Source organism: Aegilops tauschii, chromosome 3, assembly GCF_002575655.3.
Source record: "Aegilops tauschii subsp. strangulata cultivar AL8/78 chromosome 3, Aet v6.0, whole genome shotgun sequence".
Taxonomy (NCBI): domain Eukaryota; kingdom Viridiplantae; phylum Streptophyta; class Magnoliopsida; order Poales; family Poaceae; genus Aegilops; species Aegilops tauschii.
Window position 1 is genome coordinate 469371721 of NC_053037.3, and position 25320 is coordinate 469397040.

The window sequence follows — 25320 nt, forward strand, 5'->3', positions numbered from 1 at the left end:
GTTAATCAATGTTCTCTTCTCACTGTACAAATGAAATTGTTTGCTCATAAAGGAAATATAACAAGTGGGCAAGAAGCAAAACTAAGACTTGGCAAAATGACAGCAGTGATTGAATTCGCCTAGTTTGCAACACAAGCAATCCAAATTACCCCTGGTCTCACTGGCAACATTTGAAGCTAAAAGAAATAAGCAGAAGTGAAGATTTACCACAGTACATAGACAAATATAAGTTAAATCCTGCATCTGTATAGTATGATCAACATCACAAGGAGGAGAAATTGAACAGGTAGGGCTGCATTTCCTGTCATCATGTATCCCCTCACAGCAACACTCTAGAGCTCGAACTCCTCCTCACGGAGAGCCATCTCCGCAGCCTCCTCCTCATCGTCATCCAGAGCAAAGTACTGGTTCCTCTCAGCCGGCTTGAACATGTAGAACATGAACATGTAGAATGCCATGGTGGCCACCTCCTCTGCCGCGACACTCACCCATCTGTACTTGTAGTTGGTGATTGTCTTGAGCGCGTAGACAATGATCCTTGTGAAGTACAAGTATCCAATCACAACGACGTAGAACTGGCGGAAGAGCGTGAGCTTGGCAAGGGTTCGTGCAGCCTTGCCGTCTGTCTTGGATGACTCGCGCAGCGAACGCATCGACCACACAACTGGGAAGAGCACCGCGCAGCAGCAGGCCACATCAACAAACAAGAAGATCTGGTTCCATGTCACCCATGCTTGCAAGTACTGCCCGGTCTCACCAACGACGGCTGCAGCAATGTTAGCTGCAACCTGCAACGGGATCACCACCATGAGCACCTTCTTCTCCTTGTCCTGCAGGAAGGGCTTGAGGAACGACCAGCCGGTACCAATCAGCGCGATCACGGCGAACAAGATCACACCCTTAACAAGCTGGAACAGATAGAACATCACGTCCCACCCATGCGAAGATCCGGCGACGCGGATGTAGTGCTGGTCCTCAGCGGCCGAGATGCAGTAGAGCATACGGGCGAGGAGCAGGCAGGACATGAGGTGGTGGATGCGGTGCGCCGAGAGGCGGTTGTGGTAGAGGGTGAGGTAGAGCCAGCCGGCCAGGAAGGCGACGTAGCCGAGCGCGAAGAAGGCGTAGATCGTCGGGACGGGGGCCTGGCCGACGGAGAGGTAGTCCTTGGAGCCGTCCGGGTTGGTGTTGTACATGTCGGTGCGTACCTCCATGGTGACGGCGGTCTCGGGCGCGCAGTTGGCGAAGAAGAGGCTGTACTCGTCGGGGTGGGAGACGGGGAAGGTCTTGTTGCAGTTGCCGCTGGCGTCGAGTTCGGCGAAGGTGAAGAGCGGGATGACGTAGCGGCTGGCGAGGACGCAGCCCGTGTTGGGGTCGGGGTTGGGGTTCAGATCCGTGGGCGGCGGCTGCTCGTAGATGGCCTCGAAGAGGGCCTCGTCGGAGAGGAGGAAGAAGCCAAGCTGCGCGGGGTCCGGCTTGGCGAGCTTGGAGACGGCCTTGGCGCCGGTGAGCGCGATGGAGACGGACCCGCGGTGCGAGAAGCCGAACTTCTCGAAGAGGATGGTCCCGCGGGAGTCGTCCTTGAAGGACTCCTGCTTGATCTCCGCCGCGGCCGGGCGGAGGACGGCCCCGGCCACCGCGAGGAGGAGGAGCAGGCGGCGCGCGGCATCGGCGGGCGCCATCGCGGCGAGATCTGGTTGGGGGAGGGGGGGAGGGGGGGCAGGCCGGGTCGTGGAGGTGCGCGTATTGGCCAGACGCGTCTGGTAGACTTTCACTTGGGCTCAGGCGCAGCTTATGGAGACGGGATAGCGGGCGAACGAGCCGTTGGATCCGCCTCGAGATTGGTGAGGCCGCCGTGGGGAGACTTTGACCGGCGACCTTACCCGGGAAGCATCATGGGGGGTTTCGCGGTTCGGCTGGAGCGTTGGATTCTCATCGAACGGACGGGTGAAATGTGTCGAGCGCGTTGATGCGGCCGTGACGGGCGAAGCTTTGCAACGGGGGAGATTGTCGCAGCGTCTCGCCGGGTCAAGCAAGTTCGCCACGGTCGTCGTCGTCGTCGCCGTCGCCGAGGGGCTAAATACGCAGAGCGACGTGCTGATCGACGGACGCACTGATTGACGTGCAGAAGCAGAAAAGTTGTTAACCGCAAGAATGGAAATATTCGCCGAAAAATATATGTTAGGAAAAGGTGCCCTGCTAGCCAGAGTGGGCGCTGCCCCTTTCATTTTTGCGAAGAAGCCACCGGAGTGGTGGTGACAGTGACATCCTATACTTCTAAGACAATAATGGTGCGATCCTTGTTCGCTTCGCCCGGAATGGCGCCGCGAAGTTTCTGAGGTTTCTAGGGAGCGAAAAGGGGACACGGCAACAACCGACCAAGCAGGACCGAACAGCTCTGCTCTGCTCGCCGTGCACGGCCGTCTCGTTGCCGTCCAGAGTAGGATTCATCACGAGTGTATCGTGTAGTGTCGCGACCCGCAGAACGCACCGAGCGGCACGGCTGGCCGGCGGGTCATGCCGCAGCACCAGCACGCTCCACGGTACACACATTGCTGCTCATGCAGGCATGGGGCGTGCGCCGCTCTGGCTCGACGCCACGTTCGGCGTGGCCGGGTCGCCTCCACGAGAACGGCGGTGGCGCATGGGCGCCTGCCGCGCGAGGGGTGCCACCGAAAGGATTTTTCAGGCATCGTGCCGACGACAGGTGACAGAGGATTTCTCCATTTCTCTCTGGGCTTCTGGCGTCTTGGGTGTAAGAGCATCTCCACCCGCGTCCTCAACAGGCCCCCTCTTCAGATTTTTTTTGCCGTCGACGTTTAAAAAACGGCTCAGTCGTGCCTCAGGAGCCCGTTTTTCGTCGGTTTGGGCCGAAACTGGCGCCGGCGGCCCCAGACCGAACCGGGCGCGCCTGGGGGCGCCGGGGGACGCGGTTTTGGCACGAACGGGGATGGGCGCGCCGAGTCAGCGAAACGCCGCTTCGTCGTCCTCATTGCCTCGGTTCCCGCGAGAATCAATGCCAAGGCTGGTCAAGGCTACCGCGCCGGTTAGCCTCCATTGATGCCTCACGGGCGGCGCAGTGAAGGCGCCACCGACGCGCGTCCCGCCCGCTCCCACCACGCATCACCCGGCATGCAAGCTCTCACCGCCCCGCTTCGGCTATAAAAGCCGATCTCCCCGCCGGTGAACGCCATAGTTGCCACGCCTCGCCTCGTGGAACTACGCAAAGCAACACTCCCCCTCTTCCCTGCCGCTGAGCAATGGTTGAGAGGTACCCCAGCGACGCCGCGGCGGCGAACGGCTTCGGCCGCCGCCATCTCCACGAGGATGAGGCCCGCCTCCTCTACAAGGACGACTACCCGGCGCCCCGAACATGCGTGTGCCAGGGGCATGGAAGTTGAGCGTCGGCGGCGTCCCGGTGCCACCGGTGCCCGAAAGGGCTGCACGGCGGGCCGAGATCGCCCGCATCCGCGCGTCCCTGACGGAGGAGCAGCGGAACGAGCCGAGGTACGTCGTCGACAGCGAAACACTGTGGACGATGTACTTCGAGCGCCGCCGCCAAGAGCAGATCGCCTCCACCAATGGCCCCATCCCCCGCGGCCGCCTCAACTCCGACGGGCGGCGCGGGTGGTGGGGCGTGCCCGGCCGCACCCTTGAGGCCGTCGTCGACTACATCGAGACCGGCAACACGCCGCGCCCATTATTCTCTCGCCACGGCGGCGGATGGAGCCGGGGACGTCCTCCTCATCAGGCTCCGGCTCGCCGGCGCTACGCTCCGTCAGGCCAGAGCCGGAGGAGACTCCGCTTCGGCGCCGCACTCGTCGCAGCGCCCTCGTCATCAACGAGGGCGGCCGCCCCTCCCTGTGCTCCCTCCGCCTAGTCCGGCTGAAGCCCGAGCCGGGCCTGCTCCCCGTGAAGCCGGAGCACGTCGACATGGTGACCCCCGACGACGAGGCCGCCCTAAAATGGGCGAAAGAGGACTACGTCCGCGAGTAGGTGCACCACCAGCGCCGGGCATACGCGGAGCTCCAGGCCAGGCGCTGCGGGCGCGAGGAGGGCGGCGTCATCGTCTTGGACAGCGACGACGAGGACGAGGTCGGGCCGTCCAGCGCCCCACCGCGCGTCGACGACCCTGGACAGGGGTGCAGCAGGGACGGCGGCGGCGGCCACGGCGGGGCGCGCGACGACGGCGGCGGCGACTACACCCGTTTCTACAGGCTACTCAGCATGTAGATGGCGGGCGGCAGCCGCGGCGTAGCAGGGCTAGGTGTAGTTCTAGGCGTAGTTTGCATGTTTATCTGTTTTTTTACAAATTTCTATCGAATATCGTCGAGTTTGTACAAATTCGATGCAATATCGTCGAGTTCGTGCTTTTTCGCGGCGACCTGGGGCCTCTGTTGGAAACACAATCACCCCACGTGCCAAGGAAACGCCGGTTCAGTTTCAGGCTGCTCTTTTTCGACGTGGCCCGCCAGGCTGGGACGTCGAGTGGTCGAGCAGACGTGCTGTGATTTTGAAAGGTTCAGCTCGCTGGTCGCCTGGCCTGGGAGAAGGACAATGCCTGGACTGGGCTGCCAACCTGCCAAGTGCCATCCAGACACAAGTCTCGGCACTTTTCCTCCCATTCTTCTTACAAGTCACTGTTCTTCGGCAGCTGGCCCAAGAACTTCAGAAGCCGAATAAATCGTCCTTGTTCATGTCATGTGTCGAGTTTCTGTTTAGGGCAGGTCCATTTTCATTGTGTTTGTAAAGATTGCAGTTGCTAATCTTTGCATTAGCTCGGGTGTATTTTAAACTACACAAAGTTAGTCTTTTGTATTCGCCTTCTATAAAAACAAACAGTATGTCTTATCATACTCTTGAAAAAAAAGGAGTGTTAGCTTGCGTTTGGATGATTCTCCTTAGTGTTGCTCGCGTGTACAAGCGTCACCGGTCGTAAGTGCACTCGGTGACCGAAGAGCCGTTGAAGCGGCCGCGTACACATCTCCCAATGTTTTCTGTTTTTTGTTCATTTATTTAGGCTTTTTAGATGTTTTATCTCATGACCCGTGAGTCCAAATCTCGAACCATTTTCATCGTTGTGCTTCTCGTGTCGAGATCTTCAAAATTAGGTCTCATGTTAACAGATTTGAACAAACATTTTCCAAAAAAAATCCAGTGAGAAAACAGAAATTTTAAAAATGGGAAAAACAAAAATAAAGAAGAACTAGAAAAGAGGGGAAACTGAAGCCAAAAAAGGGAAACCAAAATAATTTGAAAAAGGGAACTAGAAGCACATATGTCCTTTTCAATTTTTTTGAAAAGTTGTGCCTTTTCACTTTCGGGATATACACCTGTGATTTTCACTTTCCAAGAAGCACCGTTGTGGAAAGCACAGATACGCAGAAACACAATTGTGCTTTTTCACTTTCGACAATCACAGTCGGGCTTCATGGAAAAAACATATATGTTGTTCACCGTGAATCACAACTATATTTTTCCGCACGGTGTGCTTCAGGTAAGAGAAAGAAAGTAAAAAAAATCATGAAAATCTAGAAAAAATCAAAGTAAAACCATAAACCCGAGAAAACTAAAACAAACCCAAAAACGCATCCAAAAAAAAATGTGTTGACAACGCTGGCCACAAGGGGTACCCATCGTTCCCAAAGAAGATGAGATGTGGGACACGACAACGAGTGCAAGCTAGGATCGGCCAAAGAGAGAGAGTTGAAGCAAAATCAATCCACTTACTTGATAGGCTTAAATCTTCAATTTAGTATGACAGGCCTGATTTATTATTATTTTCTGACAAATGATGGATTAAAAGAACTCCTATTTTTCTAGGATAACGAGAACTCCTAGTTCACGCTCGTGCGTCAACTAGGAGTGGCTTCACTTAAGCCTGCACGAATCCGCCGGCCCACTTTGCCAACAAAGCGGGTTTCTCCTTTTTAGGTCTTTCCTCTTTATATTTTCATCAAAACCCCCAAAAAACAAATTGTTTTTTATAAGCTAGAAATTTCTAAAACATATTAAAAATTAGAAAAATATATTTTCGAAAATTGTTCAATATATGTTTTATAAAAAGTTTAGTTTACATTAAAAAAGTTCACCATAATAAAAAATATGTTCGGTGTGTATTAAAAATGTTTGGTGTGTATTAAACAAATATTCAGCATATATTTAAAACGTTCAATGCATATACCAGATATATTCATCATATAAAAAAAAGTTCAGATTGTAATTTAAAAAAAGTTCACAAAATGCTAAAAAAAAGTTAGTGTGCATTCGAAAAAAAATCAACAGCATTAAAAAGTTCAGTCTGCATCTGAGAAAAGTTCACCATATATTGCAAACCTATAAAAAAGAAATAAGTGCAAAAATAAAATACCAAAATGGCAGAAGAAAACCCACGATCTGAAAAAAAAGGAAAAAAACGAAGGTAAAAAATGAAACAGAAGTAGCTCGTTAATTGGGCCGGCCCATCTGAGGTCCCTTTCGCGAAGCACACAGGCACACACACACATCAAAGTTCATGCAATCCCCAAAAAAGTAATGTGCATATGATCATCACAATCCTTAATGTAGGTCAGTACGGCAACCACAAACAGACCATCATTCTCATCTTGTTAGCATCTCTCTTAATCTTTGGCATATGAAAAATTAGTCGGAGATGCATGACTACACGCACCTCTTTCATCAAATTACCCATCAAGAGAATCATAAGACGAAAACTTATGCACATACAAACTACCAGTCTTAAGAATAATCGGGTTATGCAAGGTGATAAAATATGGAGGTCAGCTAGAACTTGGCCTCTTCCCAGGGGCAGAGACCTACATGGGTTGACCCTGATGCACACAACTCAAATTAGGCTAGCATTATCACTGCATGGAACAGAGTTGCCCAAAAAAAACTACATGGTACAGAGCAAAACAAAAGCACAACATCTGGTTTGATGATAACTATGAGAAAGGCTCAGATTATTTAATCATTCAGTTCCTGTTTTTCTTTAACCAAGAAGTAATAAAACATGTACATCGAAATACAAAAATCATCAAGTTTCTGTGGTGGCTCAAGTGTGGCTGATGTTAAGATTTTGATATGACAAACAATGGTGGGACAGAAGTATGGGCAATAAGACAGCCCAAATGTTGAGACATGGTAGTTGAAGGTTCTCTCTTAGTTAAAAAAGTATTACAACATGACTAAGATATGGCCGTATAACTAGGGGAGCATAACCGGAAGTTTATTTTACCCCAACAAAAGCATTTCTGAATACATGTTTGGTACCCTGCAGTCTCAAAGGTCAGAGATAAAGTCTGGAAAAAAACTCAATTTGACTCTTGAAGGTGTTCAAGTTGTCTCCTTCAGACAACCATGTTAGATGCCACCTCAATCAAATACTCCTTCCGTCCCAAATTACTTGTCTTAGAGTTACACTTGTCTAGATACATCCGTGTCTGGACAAATCTAAGACAAGTAATTCGGACCGAGGTTGTGTTAGACAAAGAAACTAACTAGGGATGACGAATATTTTCCAGTTGCAACGTTGACCATTAACAACAGGTTAATGATGAACTCAGAACGCACAAGCTCCATCATGCATGGGATTCTTGAACATCATGATGACTGAAACAAACAAACACCAGAGATACCAAGAAAATGCTACAACGCAGTCTATTATCACGCATCTAACGACCAGCAAAACAGTAGCTAAGCATAGATTGCACTTGACAGCAAAACTGCGAGCAAAAAATGATACTGTAGAAAATTTGTAGGCACAGCTGAACCTGAAACCACCAGGGCAAATCAAGGCAGTTAGCAAGGTATCTTAATTTTGCAATGGCCAACAGTCACAACTCATATCCAGGCAACTGTTAAGAACTCACTAGTCCTTTCCATTCCCCAGAATGGAAACAAAGCATTTACTATCAAAATCACATGAATGGACTGAACACATGTTATAATTTCCTTTCTTTTGATAGGCACTGACCATATTGACCACATATAGGTGATACGGCTTTCCAAGAGGATGAAAGCAGATATCCAGACAAAAGAAGGAAGCTATTTTTTTTTCATAACACATTCAGGTAACACAACATCCATGTCATACTCAGAAGTTCAGCAACTAATATCATAAAACATGTTTGCGACACTGGACCAATAAGTAACATGACTACTTGTTCTTCCCGGTCTTCTTCTTACCCCCGGTCGTTGCTGGTGCGCTGCTGATCTGAGGGCGGGGGTGGCGATCAGCCTCGGCGGCGTCGAGCCACTTGAGCGGGTGCCGATTGAAGAAGGGCCAGTTGGGGACGGTGACGAGGGTCGTGAGGACAACCCCGCCGGCGTAGACGAGCAGCATCAGCTGGAAGTCGGCCATCGCGTACCCGACCAGGAACGCCGCCACCGCCGACGCCACCAGCAGCACCTGCATCAGCATCTCCGCGCTCTTCTGCCCCTGCCAATCCATCTACGCACCAGGAAAGGAGAGGACGAGGTCAGGCGGTTTGATTGGTCCAAGAAAAGGGGCGGATCGTGGATGGATCTGGGGCGCTGGGATCGTGGTTTCCATGGATCCATGTCAAGATAAGACGAATTCTTAGAGGAATATGGGGTGGAGAAGAGGAGGACGAGGAGGACGGGTGCTGGGGTATTACCTTGCTTGCCGCCTTGCCGGCCGTGCGCGGCGCTGGAGTCGCCGGAGGGGGAGAGGACCGTGAGAGAGATGGCGAGAATAGGGAGATCTGTCGTGGGTTCGCGGCGCCGGCCTGCCTATCGGAAATAGGTGCGTCTAGGTGCAGAGGGGACGAATTTGGCTAGTAGGAAAATCCGAGAGCTCCTATTGGACGCTCTTTGCGTCAAATTGGTGGCCAGACGCACAGGGGCAGCTCGACTGGGCCGGCCCATGAAGCTTCACCGCGGGACGAAAAAATGGCAAAAAGAAAAGTCAGGCGCGACGAGGATTCAAACTTGTGACCAAGTGCTTGCGACCACGCACACATCGCCAACACAGTAGACTAGCACAGTTTGTTAAAGAGCAGCGCATGTATTAAAGAACAAAACCTGACTTGTGCACTGTAGGGAACAGGAACCAATTACTGCAGTGAACCCAAAATTACTTGTTGTATTGATTTGTTTTAAAGTATAGTTTCTTTGAATGTGTATCTTTAAAAAAGTGCGCACATTTTTTGAATTCATGAAAAAATAGAGACAAGAACATTTTTCGAATATGTGAACAAAAAAAATTGAAAAGTCAGAAATTGTTTTTGTGATAACGTGAACAATTTTTTGAATTGGTGAACAAATTATGAAATCCCAAACAAATTTGAAACCATGTGAACAAATTATGAAATTCCAAAGAAATTTGTAACCGCAAACATTTTTTGAATTTGTGAACAAATTATGAAATTCCACACAAATTTGAAACCGCGAACTTTTTTGAATTTGTGAACAAAAATTTAAAGAATGGAACATTTCTTGATATTCCGAACAAAAATTCAAACAGTGAACATTTTTTGAATTGGTGAACAAAAAAAATTAAAAATGGAAACTTTCATGAAAGCATGAACAAAAGTTTATAACCACAAACATTTTTTAAAATTATTGAACATTTTCAAATTTTCTATCCAAATTTTGAAAACGTGAACATTTTTTGAAAATGCGAATACTTTTTGAAAAACATGAACAATTTTCGAAAATTGGGAACAAATGTGAAATTCGAAAACTATTTTGAAATTTGAACAAATTTGTAAATGCGAACATTTTTTGAAAATCACGAGAAAATTTTGAAAAATGGGAACAAATGTGAAATTTCAAAACTTGTTGAAATTTTGAACAAATTTGAAAACGCGAACATTTTCTGAAAATCACGAACAAATTTTGAAACACCGAACACATTTTGAAACACAAACAAATTTTGTACATTTTTTGAAAAGAACGGAATGTTATTTGAAACCTGAACAAAAAAATCAAACATTTTTTATAAAAAGCCGAATAAAGTATTGAATATATTGAGCTTTTTTAAAATTGCGATATTTCTAAAACAAAAATAAAATAAAGAAAGAAACAGGAAAACGAAAAACAAAAGAACGTGAAAGAAAGGAACATATAATACCAGACCTCTTTGTACTTATAGGACACTAGTGTTGTTAAGGTCGAGAGGCTAGACTCGCATCCCCAGAAGTGGGAGGTTTGAGGTTCGAGTCCTCCCTATCTTCATTTTTTTTAGCAATTTTCTCTGTAGGATGCATCCGACATGGGCCGGCCCACGAACGGTCGATGGGTGTGCGGCAGGTCGACATTTTGTCGCAAAATGCGGCGAATAGGGAATTCCGGAAAATCCTACTTGCCGCTCAATGCGGCAAATAGATGTCCAAGCGCACAGGCGTGGTGCAGTTGGGTCAGGCCCATTAGCGGTTTCGCTGGCGTTTTTCTTTTCTCCCTTGTTTCGTTCTTTGGTTTTATTCTTTTTTTAATCTTCGGGTTTTTAGATGTCATTTCCTTTACTTTTCCCAAATGATAACGCCCACACATGTGGCATGTTTGCACATCACTCACACGCCTTGATCCGCTTTAATTCTGTTTTGCACGAATCCTAAAGGAATCTGTTAGAATCTGAGTGTCACGTGGGCATCATCGTGTGTGTGGGCGTTGGAGAGTTCGCCCACATGCCCCGCAAGACGCGTGGATTGCCAGCTGCGCTGTGTGGGCGAACTAGTTTCTGCTCACACAACCACCACCTAGACCACGCGCGTGTGGGTGAACTGCTTTTCGCCCACACGACACTCATACGTTGTTGGATGGCAACTGCAGTTGCGCGTACGTGGCAACTAGGTAAACACACATAGCAACTATGATTCGTTGCTAGACGGCAACTGCAATTGCGCGTACGTGGCAACCAAGATAAACACACATGGCAACTATGATTAACCATACATGGCAACTATGGTTGGACCACACGTGGCAACTGTTGGGTAATGTAGTAATAATTCAAAAAATTCCTACGTGTCACCAAGATCAATCTAGGAGATGCTAGCAACGAGAGAGAGGGAGTGCATCTTCATACCCTTGAAGATCGCTAAGCGGAAGCGTTGCAAGGAACGCGGTTGATGGAGTCGTACTCGCGGCGATTCAAATCGCGGAAGATCTGATCTAGCGCACGGACGGCGCCTCCGCGTTCAACACACGTATAGCGTGGGGACGTCTCCTCCTTCTTGATCCAGCAAGGGGAGAGGAGAAGTTGAAAGAGAACTCCGGCAGCACGACGGCGTGGTGGTGGAGCTCGTGGTTCTCCGGCAGAGCTTCGCTAAGCTCAATGGAGGAGGAGGAGGAGGTGTAGGAGGGGGGAAAGGTTGCGCCAGGGGCTGAGGTGTGGCTGCCCTCCCACCCCTCCTCTATTTATAGGGTGAAGGGGAGAGGGGGCTAGCCCCCCTAGATGCATCTTGAGGGGGGCGGCGGCCAAGGGGGGGTGCTTACCCCCCAAGTTGGTGGGGGCGCCCCCCACCCCTAGGGTTTTAACCCTAGGCGCCTTGGGTCCCTTGGGGGCGCACCAACCCACTAGGGGGCTGGTTCCCACCCATATTCAGCGCACTTGGTCTCCCGGGGTAGGTGGCCCCATCCGGTGGACCCCCGGAAACCTGTCGGTGGTCCCGGTACAATACCAATATGAAGGAAATATGTCCTAGAGGCAATAATAAAGTTGTTATTTATATTTTCTTATATCATGATAAATGTTTATTATTCATACTAGAATTGTATTAACCGGAAACTTAGTACATGTGTGAATACATTGACAAACAAAGTGTCCCTAGTATGCCTCTACTTGACTAGCTCGTTAATCAAAGATGGTTAAGTTTCCTGACCATAGACATGTGTTGTCATTTGATCAACGGGATCACATCATTAGAGAATGATGTGATCGACAAGACCCATCCATTAGCTTAGCATAATGATCGTTTAGTTTTATTGCTATTGCTTTCTTCATGACTTATACATATTCCTCTGACTATGAGATTATGCAACTCCCGAATACTGGAGGAACAATTTGTGTGCTATCAAACGTCAGAACGTAACTAGGTGACTATAATGATGTTCTACAGGTGTCTACGAAGGTGTTTGTTGGGTTGGCATAGATCAATATTAGGATTTGTCACTCCGTGTATTGGAGAGGTATCTTTGGGCCCTCTCGGTAATGCACATCACTATAAGTCTTGCAAGAATGTTACTAATGGGTTAGTTGCGGGATGATGCATTACGGAACGAGTAAAGAGACTTTCCGGTAACGATATTGAACTAGGTATGATGATACCGACGATCGAATCTCGGGCAAGTAACATACCGATGACAAAGGGAATAACTTATGTTGTTATGCGGTTTGACCGATAAAGATCTTCGTAGAATATGTAGGAGCCTATATGAGCATCCAGGTTCCGCTATTGGTTATTGGCCGGAGATGTGTCTTGGTCATGTCTACATAGTTCTCGAACCCGTAGGGTCCGCTCGCTTAACGTTCGATGACGATTTGTATTATGAGTTATGTGTTTTGGTGACCAAAGTTTGTTTGGAGTCCCGGATGAGATCACAGACATGACGAGGAGTCTCGAAATGGTCGAGAGGTAAAGATTCATATATTGGAAGGTCATATAGGGACACCGAGATGGTTCTGAAGAAGATCAGGGATTTTTCGGAGTACCAGGAGGTTACGGGAACCCCCCCCCCCGGGAAAGTTAATGGGCCTATTGGGCCATAGTGGAGGAGAAGAGGCAGGCCACGCGAGGATGCGCGCCCCCCCTTGCCCAATCCGAATTGGACAAGGGGAGGGGGCGCGACCCCCTCTTTTCTTCTCCCTCTCCCTCCTTTCCCCTTTCCCCCTCTCAGTTGGAAGGAAAGGGGGCTGAATCCTATTAGGAACGGAGTCCTAGTAGGACTCCCCCTCTTGGCGCGCTCCCCCTTGGGCCGGCCTCCTCCTCCTTTATATACGTGGGCAGGGGGCACCCCAAAGGCACAACAGTTATCTCTTAGCCGTGTGCGGTGCCCCCCTCCACAGTTTAATCCTCCAGTCATAGCATCGTAGTGCTTAGGCGAAGCCCTGCGCCGATCGCATCACCAACACCGTCGCCACGCCGTCGTGCTGACAGAACTCTCCCTCGACACTCTAATGGATCAAGAGCTCGAGGGACGTCATCGAGCTGAATGTGTACTGAACACGGAGGTGCCGTACTTTCGGTACTTGGATCGGTTGGATCGTGAAGACGTTTGACTACATCAACCGCATTGACATAACGCTTCCACTTTCGGTCTACGAGGGTACCTGGACACACTCTCCTGTCTCGTTGCTATGCATCTCCTAGATAGATCTTGCATGATCTTAGGAAATTTTTTGAATTACTACATTCCTCAACAGTGGCATCCGAGCCAGTCTATGCGTAGATGATATGCACGAGTAGAACACAAACTGTTGTGGGCGATAATAGTCATACTGCTTACCACCAACGTGTTACTTTGATTCAGCGGTATTGTTGGATGAAGCGGCCCAGACCAACATTACATGACCGCGTTCATGATACTAGTTCTACCGACGTGCTTCGCACACAGGTGGCTGGCGAGTGTCTGTTTCTCCAACTTTAGTTGAATCGAGTTTGACTATGGCCGGTCCTTATTAAAGGTTAAAATAGCACACTTGATGAAAAATCGTTGTGGTTTTGATGCGTAGGTAAGAACGGCTCTTGCTAGAAGCCCATAGCAGCCATGTAAAACTTGCAACAACAAAGTAGAGGTCGTCTAACTTGTTTTTGCAGGGCATGTTGTGATATGATATGGTCAAGACGTGATGCGATATAAATTGTTGTATGAGATGATCATGTTTTGTAAAAGTTATCGGCAACTGGCAGGAGCCTTATGGTTGTCGCTTTATTGTATGAAATGCAATCGCCATGTAATTGCTTTACTTTATCACTAAGCGGTAGTGATAGTCGTAGAAGCAATAGTTGGTGAGACGACAATGATGCTACGATGGAGATCAAGGTGTCAAGCCGGTGACGATGGAGATCATGACGGTGCTTTGGAGATGGAGATCAAAGGCACAAGATGATGATGGCCATATCATGTCACATATTTTTATTGCATGTGATGTTTATCTTTTATGCATCTTATTTTGCTTAGTACGACGGTAGCATTATAAGATGATCCCTCACTAAATTTCAAGGTATAAGTGTTCTCCCTGAGTATGCACCGTTGCTACAGTTCGTCGTGCCGAGACACCACTTGATGATCGGGTGTGATAAGCTCTACGTTCACATACAATGGGTGCAAGCCAGTTTTGCACATGCAGAATACTCGGGTTAAACTTGACGAGCCTAGCATATGCAGATATGGCCTCAGAACACTGAATCCGAAAGGTCGAACGTGAATCATATAGTAGATATGATCAACATAGAGATGTTCACCATTGAAAACTACTCCATCTCACGTGATGATCGGACATGGTTTAGTTGATATGGATCACGTGATCATTTAGATGACTAGAGGGATGTCTATCTAAGTGGGAGTTCTTAAGTAATATGATTAATTGAACTTTAATTTATCATGAACTTAGTACCTGTTAGTTTTTGCATGTCTATGTTGTTGTAGATCAATGGCCCTTGCTACCGTTCCCTTGAATTTTAATGTGTTCCTTGAGAAAGCTAAGCTGCAAGATGATGGTAGCAACTACACGGACTGGGTCCGTAACTCAAGGATTATCCTCATTGCTGCACAGAAGAATTACGTCCTGGAAGCACCGCTAGTTGCAAGGCCCGCTGCAGGAGAAACTGCGGACGTTATGAACGTCTGGCAAAGCAAAGCTGATGACTACTCGATCATTCAGTGTGCCATGCTTTATGGCTTAGAATCGGGACTTCAAAGACGTTTTGAACGTCATGGAGCATATGAGATGTTCCAGGAGTTGAAGTTAATATTTCAAGCAAATGCCTGAGTTGAGAGATATGAAGTCTCCAACGAGTTCTATAGCTGCAAAATGGAGGAGAATAGTTCTGTCAGTGAACATGTACTCAAAATGTCTGGGTATCATAACCACTTGACTCAGCTGGGAGTTAATCTTCCTGATGATAGTGTCATTGACAAAGTTCTTCAATCACTGCCACCAAGCTATAAAGGCTTCGTGATGAACTATAATATGCAAGGGATGGAAAAGGCAATTCCCGAGCTCTTCGCAATGCTAAAGGTTGCGGAGGTAGAAATCAAGAAGGAGCATCAAGTGTTGATGGTTAACAAGACCACTAGTTTCAAGAAAAAGGGCAAAGGGAAGAAAGGGAACTTCAAGAAGAACGGCAAGCAAGTTGCTGCTCAAGGGAAGAAGCCCAAGTCTAGACCTAAGCCTGAAACTAAGTGCTTCTACCGCAAAGGGACTGGTCACTGGAAGCGGAACTGCCCCAAGTATTTGGCGGATAAGAAGGATGGCAAAGTGAAAGGTATATTTGATATACATGTTATTTATGTGTACCTTACTAATGCTCGTAGTAGCGCCTGGGTATTTGATACTGGTTCTGTTGCTCATATTTGCAACTCGAAACAGGGGCTATGGATTAAACAAAGATTGGCTAAGGACGAGGTGACGATGCGCGTGGGAAATGGTTCCAAAGTCGATGTGATCGCCGTCGGCATGCTACCTATACATCTACCATCGGGATTAGTTTTAGACCTAAATAATTGTTATTTGGTGCCAGCGTTGAGCATGAACATTATATCTGGATCTTGTTTGATGCGAGACGGTTATTCATTTTAATCAGAGAATAATGGTTGTTCTATTTATATGAGTAATATCTTTTATGGTCATGCACCCTTGATGAATGGTCTATTTTTGTTGAATCTCGATAGTAGTGATACACATATTCATAATATTGAAGCCAAAAGATACAAAGTTAATAATGATAGTGCAACTTATTTGTGGCACTGCCGTTTAGGTCACATTGGTGTAAAGCGCATGAAGAAACTCCATGCTGATGGGCTTTTGGAATCACTTGATTATGAATCACTTGATGCTTGCGAACCATGACTCATGGGCAAGATGACTAAGACTCCATTCTCCGGAACAATGGAGCGAGCAACTGACTTGTTGGAAATAATACATACTGATGGATGCGGTCCGGTGAGTGTTGAGGCTCGCAGCGGGTATCATTATTTTCTGACCTTCACAGATGATTTGAGCAGATATGGGTATATCTACTTAATGAAACACAAGTCTGAAACATTTGAAAAGTTCAAAGAATTTCAGAGTGAAGTGGAAAATCATCGTAACAAGAAAATAAAATTTCTACGATCTAATCGTGGAGGTGAATATTTGAGTTATGAGTTTGGTCTTCATTTAAAACAATGTGGAATAGTTTCGCAACTCACGCCACCTGGAACACCACAACGTAATGGTGTGTCCAAACGTCGTAACCATACTTTATTAGATATGGTGCGATCTATGATGTCTCCTACTGATTTAGCACTATCGTTTTGGGGTTATGCTTTAGAGACGGCTGCATTCACGTTAAATAGGGCACCATCCAAATCCGCTAAGACAACACCATATGAACTGTGGTTTGGCAAGAAACCTAAGCTGTCATTTCTTAAAGTTTGGGGTTGTGATGCTTATGTGAAAAAGCTTCAACCTCATAAGCTCGAACCAAATCAGATAAATGCGTCTTCATAGGATACCCAAAGGAGACTGTTGGGTACACCTTCTATCACAGATCCGAAGGCAAGATATTCATTGCTAAGAATGGATCCTTTCTAGAGAAGGAGTTTCTCTCGAAAGAAGTGAGTGGGAGGAAAGTAGAACTTGATGAGGTAATTGTACCTTCTCCCGAATTGGAAAGTAGTTCATCACAGAAATCAGTTCCAGTGATTCTTACACCAATTAGCGAGGAAGCTAATGATAATGATCATGAAACTTCAGATCAAGTTACTAGCAAACCTCATAGGTCAACCAGAGTACGATCCGCACCAGAGTGGTACTGTAATCCTATTCTGGAGGTCATGTTACTTGACCATGACGAACCTACGAACTATGAGGAAGCAATGATGAGCCCAGATTCCGCAAAATGTCTTGAGGCCATGAAATCTGAGATGGGATCCATGTATGAGAACAAAGTATGGACTTTGGTTGACTTGCCCGATGATCGGCAAGCCATAGAGAATAAATGGATCTTCAAGAAGAAGACTGACGCTGACGGTAATGTTACTGTCTACAAAGCTCGACTTGTTGCAAAAGGTTTTGGACAATTTCAAGGAGTTGACTACGATGAGACCTTCTCACCCGTAGCGATGCTTAAGTCTGTCCGAATCACGTTAGCAATTGTCGCATTTTATGATTATGAAATTTGGCAAATGGATGTCGAAATTGCATTCCTTAATGGATATCTTAAAGAAGAGTTGTATATGATGCAACCAGAAGGTTTTTGTCGACCCTAAAGGTGCTAAAAAAGTGTGCAAGCTCCAGCGATCCATTTATGGACTGGTGCAAGCATTTCGGAGTTGGAATATACGCTTTGATAGTGTGATCAAAGCATATGGTTTTATACAGACTTTTGGAGAAGCATGTATTTACAAGAAAGTGAGTGGGAGCTCTGTAGCATTTCTAATATTATATGTGGATGACATATTGTTAATTGGAAATAATACAGAATTTTTGGATGCCTAAAATGATACTTGAATAAGAATTTTTCAATGAAAGACCTCGGTAAAGCTGCTTATATATTGGGCATCAAGATCTATAGAGATAGATCAAGACACTTAATTGGACTTTCACAAAGCACATACCTTGATAAAGTTTTTGAAGAAGTTCAAAATGGATCAGTCAAAGAAAGGGTTCTTGCCTATGTTACAAGGTGTGAAGTTGAGTCAGACTCAATGCCCGACCACTGCAGAAGATACAGAGAAAAATGAAAGTCATTCCCTATGCCTCAGCCATAGGTTCTATCATGTATGCAATGTTGTGTACCAAACCTGATGTGTGCCTTGCTATAAGTTTAACGGGGAGGTACCAAAGTAATCCAGCAGTGGATCACTGGACAACGGTCAAGAACATCCTGAAATACCTGAAAAGGACTAAGGATATGTTTCTCGTTTATGGAGGTGACAAAGAGCTTGTCGTAAATGGTTACGTCGATGCAAGCTTTGACACTGATCCGGATGACTCTAAGTCACAAACCGGATACGTATTTATATTAAATGGTGGAGCTGTCAGTTGGTGTAGTTCCAAGCAGAGCGTCGCGGTGGGATCTACATGTGAAGCAGAGTACATAGCTGCTTCGGAAGCAGCAAATGAAGGAGTCTGGATGAAGGAGTTCATATCCGATCTAGGTGTAATACCTAGTGCGTCGGGTCCAATGAAAATCTTTTGTCACAATACTGGAGCAATAGCCTGGGCGAACGAATCCAGATTTCACAAGAGAACCAAACACATCAAGAGACGCTTCAATTCCATCCGCGATCAAGTCAAGGAGGGATACATAGAGATTTGCAAGATACATACGGACCTGAATGTTGCAGACCCGTTGACTAAGCCTCTTCACGAGCAAAACATGATCAACACCAAGTCTCCATGGGTGTTAGATTCATTACTATGTAATCTAGATTATTGACTCTAGTGCAAGTGGGAGACTGAAGGAAATATGCCCTAGAGGCAATAATAAAGTTGTTATTTATATTTCCTTATATCATGATAAATGTTTATTATTCATGCTAGAATTGTATTAACTGGAAACTTAGTACATGTGTGAATAAGCTCGTTAATCAAAGATGGTTAAGTTTCCTGACCATAGACATGTGTTGTCATTTGATCAACGGAATCACATCATTAGAGAATGATGTGATGGACAAGACCCATCTGTTAGCTTAGCATAATGATCGTTTAGTTTTATTGCTATTGCTTTCTTCATGACTTATACATATTCCTCTGACTATGAGATTATGCAACTCCCGAATACCGGAGGAACACTCTGTGTGCTATAAAACGTCACAACGTAACTGGGTGATTATAAAGATGCTCTACAGGTGTCTCCGAAGGTGTTTGTTGGGTTGGCATAGCTCAAGATTAGGATTTGTCACTCCGTGTATTGGAGAGGTATCTCTGGGCCCTCTCGGTAATGCACATCACTATAAGCCTTGCAAGCAATGTGACTAATGAGTTAGTTGCTGGATGATGCATTACGGAACGAGTAAAGAGACCTGCCGGTAACGAGATTGAACTAGGTATGATGATACCGACGATTGAATCTCGGGCAAGTAACATACCGATGACAAAGGGAATAACGTATGTTGTTATGCGGTTTGACCGATAAAGATCTTCGTAGAATATGTAGGAGCCAATATGAGTATCCAGGTTCCGCTATTGGTTATTGGCCGGAGATGTGTCTCGGTCATGTCTACATAGTTCTCGAACCCGTAGGGTCTGCACGCTTAACGTTCGATGACGATTTGTGTTATGAGTTATGTGTTTTGGTGACCGAAGTTTGTTCGGAGACCCGGATGAGATCACGGACATGACGATGAGTCTCAAAATGGTCGAGAGGTAAAGATTCATATATTGGAAGGTTATATACGGACACCGGAATGGTTTCGAAGAAGATCGGGGATTTTTCGGAGTACCGGGAGGTTACCGGAACCCCCCGGGAAAGTTAATGGGCCTATTGGGCCATAGTGGAGGAGAGGAGGTAGGCCACGGGAGGAGGCCCGTGCCCCCCCCCTTGCCCAATCCGAATTAGACAAGGGGGGGGGCGCGGCCCCCTCTTTCCTTCTCCCTCTCCCTCCTTTCCCCTTTCCCCCTCTCCGTTGGAAGGAAGGGGGGGCAAATCCTACTAGGAACGGAGTCCTAGTAGGACTCCCCCCTCTTGGCGCCCTCCCCCTTGGGCCGGCCTCCTCCTCACCCCTCCTTTATATACGTGGGCAGGGGGGCACCCCAAAGGCACAACAGTTGTGTCTTAGTCGTGTACGGTGCCCCCCTCCACAGTTTACTCCTCCGGTCATAGCGTCGTAGTGCTTAGGCGAAGCCCTGCGCGGATCACATTACCAACACCGTCGCCACGCTGTCATGCTGACGGAACTCTCCCTCGATCCTCTACTGGATCAAGATCTCGAGGGACGTCATCGAGCTGAACGTGTACTGAACACTAAGGTGCCGTACGTTCGGTACTTGGATCGGTTGGATCGTGAAGACGTTCGACTACATCAACCGCGTTGACATAACGCTTCCGCTTTCAGCTACGAGGGTACGTGGACACACTCTCCCGTCTCGTTGCTATGCATCTCCTAGATAGATCTTGCGTGATCGTAGGAATTTTTTTGAATTACTATGTTCCCCAACACGATAACCCCCGGAACTTTTTCGGCGACTGAAACTAGACTTCCCATATATAAATCTTCACCTAGACCATTTCGGAACTCCTCGTGGCGTCCGGGATCTCATCCGGGACTCCGAACACCTTTCGGTAACCACATACAATTCCCATTACAACTCTAGCGTCACCGAAGCGTAAGTGTGTAGACCCTACAGGTTCGGGAACCATGCAGACATGACCGAGACACCTCTTCGGCCAATAACCAATAGCGGGATCTGAATACCCATATTGGCTGCCACTTGTTCCACGATGATCTCATCGGATGAACCACGATGTCGGGGTTTCGATCAATCCCATATACAATTCCATTTGTCCATCGGTATGTTACTTGCCCGAGATTCGATCGTCGGTATCCCCATACCTTGTTCAATCTCATTACCGGCAAGTCTCTTTACTCGTTCTGTAACACATGATCCCATGGCTAACTCCTTAGTCACATTGAGCTCATTATGATGATGCATTACTGAGTGGTCCCAAAGATACCTCTCCGTCATACGGAGGGACAAATCCTAGTCTCGATTCGTGCCAACCCAACAGACACTTTCGGAGATACCTATAGTGCACCTTTATGGTCACCCAGTTACGTTGTGAAGTTTGATAGACCCAAAGCACTCCTACGGTATCCGGGAGTTGCACAATCTCATGGCCTAAGGAAATGATACTTGACATTAGAAAAGCTCCAGCAAACGAACTACACGATCTTGTGCTATGCTTAGGATTGGGTCTTGTCCATCACATCATTCTCCTAATGATGTGATCCCGATATCAAGGACATCCAATGTCCATGGTTAGGAAACCACAACCATCTATTGATCAATGAGGTAGTCAACTAGAGGCTCACTAGGGACATGTTGTGGTGTATGTATTCACACATGTATTACGGTTTTCGGTTAATACAATTATAGCATGAACAATAGACAATTATCATGAGCAAGGAAATATAATAATAACCATTTTATTATTGCCTCTAGGGCATATTTCCAACAGTCTCCCACTTGCACTAGAGTCAATAATCTAGTTACATTGTGATGAATCGAACACCCATAGAGATCTGGTGCTGATCATGTTTTGCTCGTGGAAGAGGTTTAGTCAACGGATCTGCGACATTCAGATCCGTATGTACTTTACAAATATCTATGTATCCATCTTGAATATATTCACGAATGGAGTTGAAGCGGCGCTTGATGTGCTTGGTCTTCTTGTGAAACCTGGGCTCCTTGGCAATGGCAATAGCTCCAGTGTTGTCACAAAAGAGAGTCATCGGGCCCGACGCATTGGGAATCACTCCTAGGTCAGTGATAAACTCCTTAATCCAGACTCCTTCCCGCGTTGCTTCTGAAGCAGCTATGTACTCCGCTTCACATGTAGATCCCGCCATGACGCTTTGCTTGCAACTGCACCAGCTGACCGCCCCACCATTCAAAATATACACGTATCCGGTTTGTGACTTGGAGTCATCCGGATCTGTGTCAAAGCTAGCATCGATGTAACCCTTTACGACGAGCTCTTCGGCACCTCCATAAATGAGACACATATCCTTAGTCCTTCTTAGGTACTTCAGGATATTCTTGACAGCTGTCCAGTGTTCCATTCCGGGATCACTTTGGTACCTCCCTACCAAACTTATGGCAAGGTTCACATCAGGTCTGGTACACAACATGACATACAAAATAGAGCCTATGGCTGAGGCATAGGGATGACACTCATCTTTTCTCTTTCTTCTGCCGAGGTCGGGCATTGAGCTGCGCTCAATCTCACACCTTGCAATACAGGCAAGAACCCCTTCTTGGACCGATCCATATTGAACTTCTTCAATATCTTGTCAAGGTATGTGCTTTGTGAAAGACCAATGAGGCGTCTCGATCTATCTCTATAGATCTTGATGCCTAATATGTAAGCAGCTTCTCCAAGGTCCTTCATTGAACAACACTTATTCAAGTAGGCCATTATGCTTTCCAAAAGTTCTATATCATTTCCCATCAACAGTATGTCATCCACATATAATATGAGAAATGAAGGAAATATGCCCTAGAGGCAATAATAAAGTTGTTATTTTATATTTCCTTATATCATGATAAATGTTTATTATTCATGCTAGAATTGTATTAACCGGAAACTTGATACATGTGTGAATACATAGACAAAACAAAGTGTCCCTAGTATGCCTCTACTAGACTAGCTCGTTAATCAAAGATGGTTAAGTTTCCTAACCATAGACATGAGTTGTCATTTGATGAACGGGATCACATCATTAGAGAATGATGTGATTGACAAGACCCATCCATTAGCTTAGCACGATGATCGTTTAGTTTGTTGCTATTGCTTTCTTCATGACTTATACATGTTCCTATGACCATGAGATTATGCAACTCCCGAATACCGGAGGAACACTTAGTGTGCTATCAAACGTCACAACGTAACTGGGTGATTATAAAGATGCTCTACAGGTGTCTCTGATGGTGTTTGTTGAGTTGGCATAGATCGAGATTAGGATTTGTCACTCCGATTGTCGGAGAGGTATCTCTAGGCCCTCTCGGTAATGCACATCACTATAAGCCTTGCAAGCAATGTGACTAATGAGTTAGTTACGGTATGATGCATTACAGAATGAGTAAAGAGACTTGCCGGTAACGATATTGAACTAGGTATTGAGATACCGACGATCGAATCTCGGGCAAGTAACATACCGATGACAAAGGGAACAACGTATGTTGTTATGCAGTTTGACCGATAAAGATGTTCGTAGAATATGTAGGAGCCAATATGAGCATCCAGATTCCGCTATTGGTTATTGACTAGAGATGAGTCTCGGTCATGTCTACATAGTTCTCGAACCCGTAGGGTCCGCACGCTTAACGTTCGATGATGATCGGTATTACGAGTTTATGTGTTTTGATGTACCGAAGATTGTTCGGAGTCCCGGATGTGATCACGGACATGACGAGGAGTCTCGAAATGGTCGAGACATAAAGATTGATATATTGGACGATGTTATACGGACACCGGATGAGTTCCGGGGGTCACCGGATAAATATAGGAGTGCCGGGGGGTTATCGGAAACCCCGGGGGAACTAACAGGCCAACATGGTCCTTGTGAGAGAGAGAAGGGGCCCCTAGGGCTGCCCGCGCCCCCCTTGAGGAGTCCGAATTGGACTAGGAGGGGTGGCGCCCCCCTCTTTCCTTCTCCCTCTCTCCCTCTCCTTCCTTCCCCCTCTCTTCCCTTGTTGGAAACCTACTAGGAATAGGATTCCTAGTAGGAATCCTACTTGGGGGCGCCCCATGAGGGCCGGCCGGCCTCCCCCTTGCTCCTTTATATACGGGGGCAGGGGGGCACCCTAGAACACACAAGTCAACCGTTGTTTTAGCCGTGTGCGGTGCCCCCCTCCACAGATTTCCACCTTGGTCATATCGTTGTAGTGCTTAGGCGAAGTCCTGCGTCGGCAACTTCATCATCACCATCATCACGCTGTCGTGCTGACGAAATTGTCCCTCGGCCTCAGCTGGATCAAGAGTTCGAGGGACGTCACCGAGCTGAACATGTGCAGATCGCGGAGGTGCCGTGCGTTCGGTACTTGACCGGTTGGATCGCGAAGACGTTCGACTACATCAATCGCGTTACTTAACGCTTCCGCTTTCGGTCTACGACGGTACATGGACACACTCTCCCGCTCGTTGCTATGCATCACATAGATAGATCTTGCGTGATCGTAGGTAAATTTTTGAAATACTGCGTTCCCCAACAGTGGTATCCGAGCCGGGTCTATGCGTAGATGTTATATGCACGAGTAGAACACAAAGAGTTGTGGGCAATAATAGTCATACTGCTTACCAACATGTCATACTTTGATTCGGCGGTATTGTTGGATGAAGTGGCTCAGACCGACATCACGCGTACGCTTGCGCGAGACTGGTTCTACCGACGTGCTTCGCACACAGGTGGCTAGTGGGTGTCTGTTTCTCCAACTTTAGTTGAATCGAGTGTGACTATGCCCGGTCCTTGTTGAAGGTTAAAACAGCACACTTGACAAAAAATTATTGTGGTTTTGATGCGTAGGTAAGAACGGTTCTTGCTAAACCCATAGCAGCCACGTAAAACTTGCAACAACGAAGTAGAGGACGTCTAACTTGTTTTTGCAGGGCATGTTGTGATGTGATATGGTCAAGACGTGATGATATAAATTGTTGTATGAGATGATCATGTTTTGTAACAGAGTTATCGGCAACTCGCAGGAGCCATATGGTTGTCGCTTTATTGTATGCAATGCAATCGCCATGTAATTGCTTTACTTTATCACTATGCGGTAGCGATAGTCGTGATAGCAATAGTTGGCGAGACGACAACGATGCTTCGATGGAGATCAAGGTGTCAAGCCGGTGGCGATGGTGATCATGACGGTGCTTTGGAGATGGAGATCAAAGGCACAAGATGATGATGGCCATATCATATCACTTATATTGATTGCATGTGCTGTTTATCCTTTATGCATCTTATTTTGCTTAGTTCGGCGGTAGCATTATAAGATGACCTCTCACTAAATTTCAAGGTATAAGTGTTCTCCCTGAGTATGCACCGTTGCGACAGTTCGTCGTGCCGAGACACCACGTGATGATCGAGTGTGATAAGCTCTACGTTCAACATACAACGGGTGCAAGCCAGTTTTGCACACGCATAATACTCGGGTTAAACTTGACGAGCCTAGCATATGCAGATATGGCCTCGGAACACTGAGACCGAAAGGTCAAGCGTGAATCATATAGTAGATATGATCAACATAGTGATGTTCACCATTGAAAACTACTCCATCTCACGTGATGATCGGACATGGTTTAGTTGATTTGGATCACGTGATCACTTAGATGATTAGAGGGATGTCTATCTAAGTGGGAGTTCTTAAGTAATATGATTAATTGAACTTTAAATTATCATGAACTTAGTACCTGATAGTATTTTGCATGTCTA

General features: G+C 46.7%; 2 protein-coding genes across 2 annotated transcripts; both read right to left on the bottom strand.

Annotated features, from left to right (window-relative positions):
* Positions 1 to 88: 88 nt before the first annotated feature.
* LOC109746615 (protein CANDIDATE G-PROTEIN COUPLED RECEPTOR 7) lies at positions 89 to 2043 on the bottom strand. The gene has a single exon (XM_020305732.4). The coding sequence runs from the start codon at positions 1677 to 1679 to the stop codon at positions 333 to 335; it is 1347 nt and encodes a 448-aa protein (XP_020161321.1). The 5' UTR covers positions 1680 to 2043; the 3' UTR covers positions 89 to 332.
* A 5895-nt stretch (positions 2044 to 7938) lies between these two features.
* On the bottom strand, positions 7939 to 8845 carry LOC109746616 (signal peptidase complex subunit 1). The gene is made up of 2 exons (XM_020305733.4): positions 8637 to 8845; positions 7939 to 8449 (listed from the first exon to the last, which is right to left on the bottom strand). The coding sequence occupies exon 2, from the start codon at positions 8447 to 8449 to the stop codon at positions 8156 to 8158; it is 294 nt and encodes a 97-aa protein (XP_020161322.1). The 5' UTR covers positions 8637 to 8845; the 3' UTR covers positions 7939 to 8155.
* Between the last annotated feature and the right edge of the window lie 16475 nt (positions 8846 to 25320).

Excerpts from the sequence above, each read along its gene's own strand:
- LOC109746615 (XM_020305732.4), bottom strand. The coding sequence starts at position 1,679 with ATGGCGCCCGCCGATGCCGCGCGCCGCCTGCTCCTCCTCCTCGCGGTG.
- LOC109746616 (XM_020305733.4), bottom strand. The coding sequence starts at position 8,449 with ATGGATTGGCAGGGGCAGAAGAGCGCGGAGATGCTGATGCAGGTGCTG.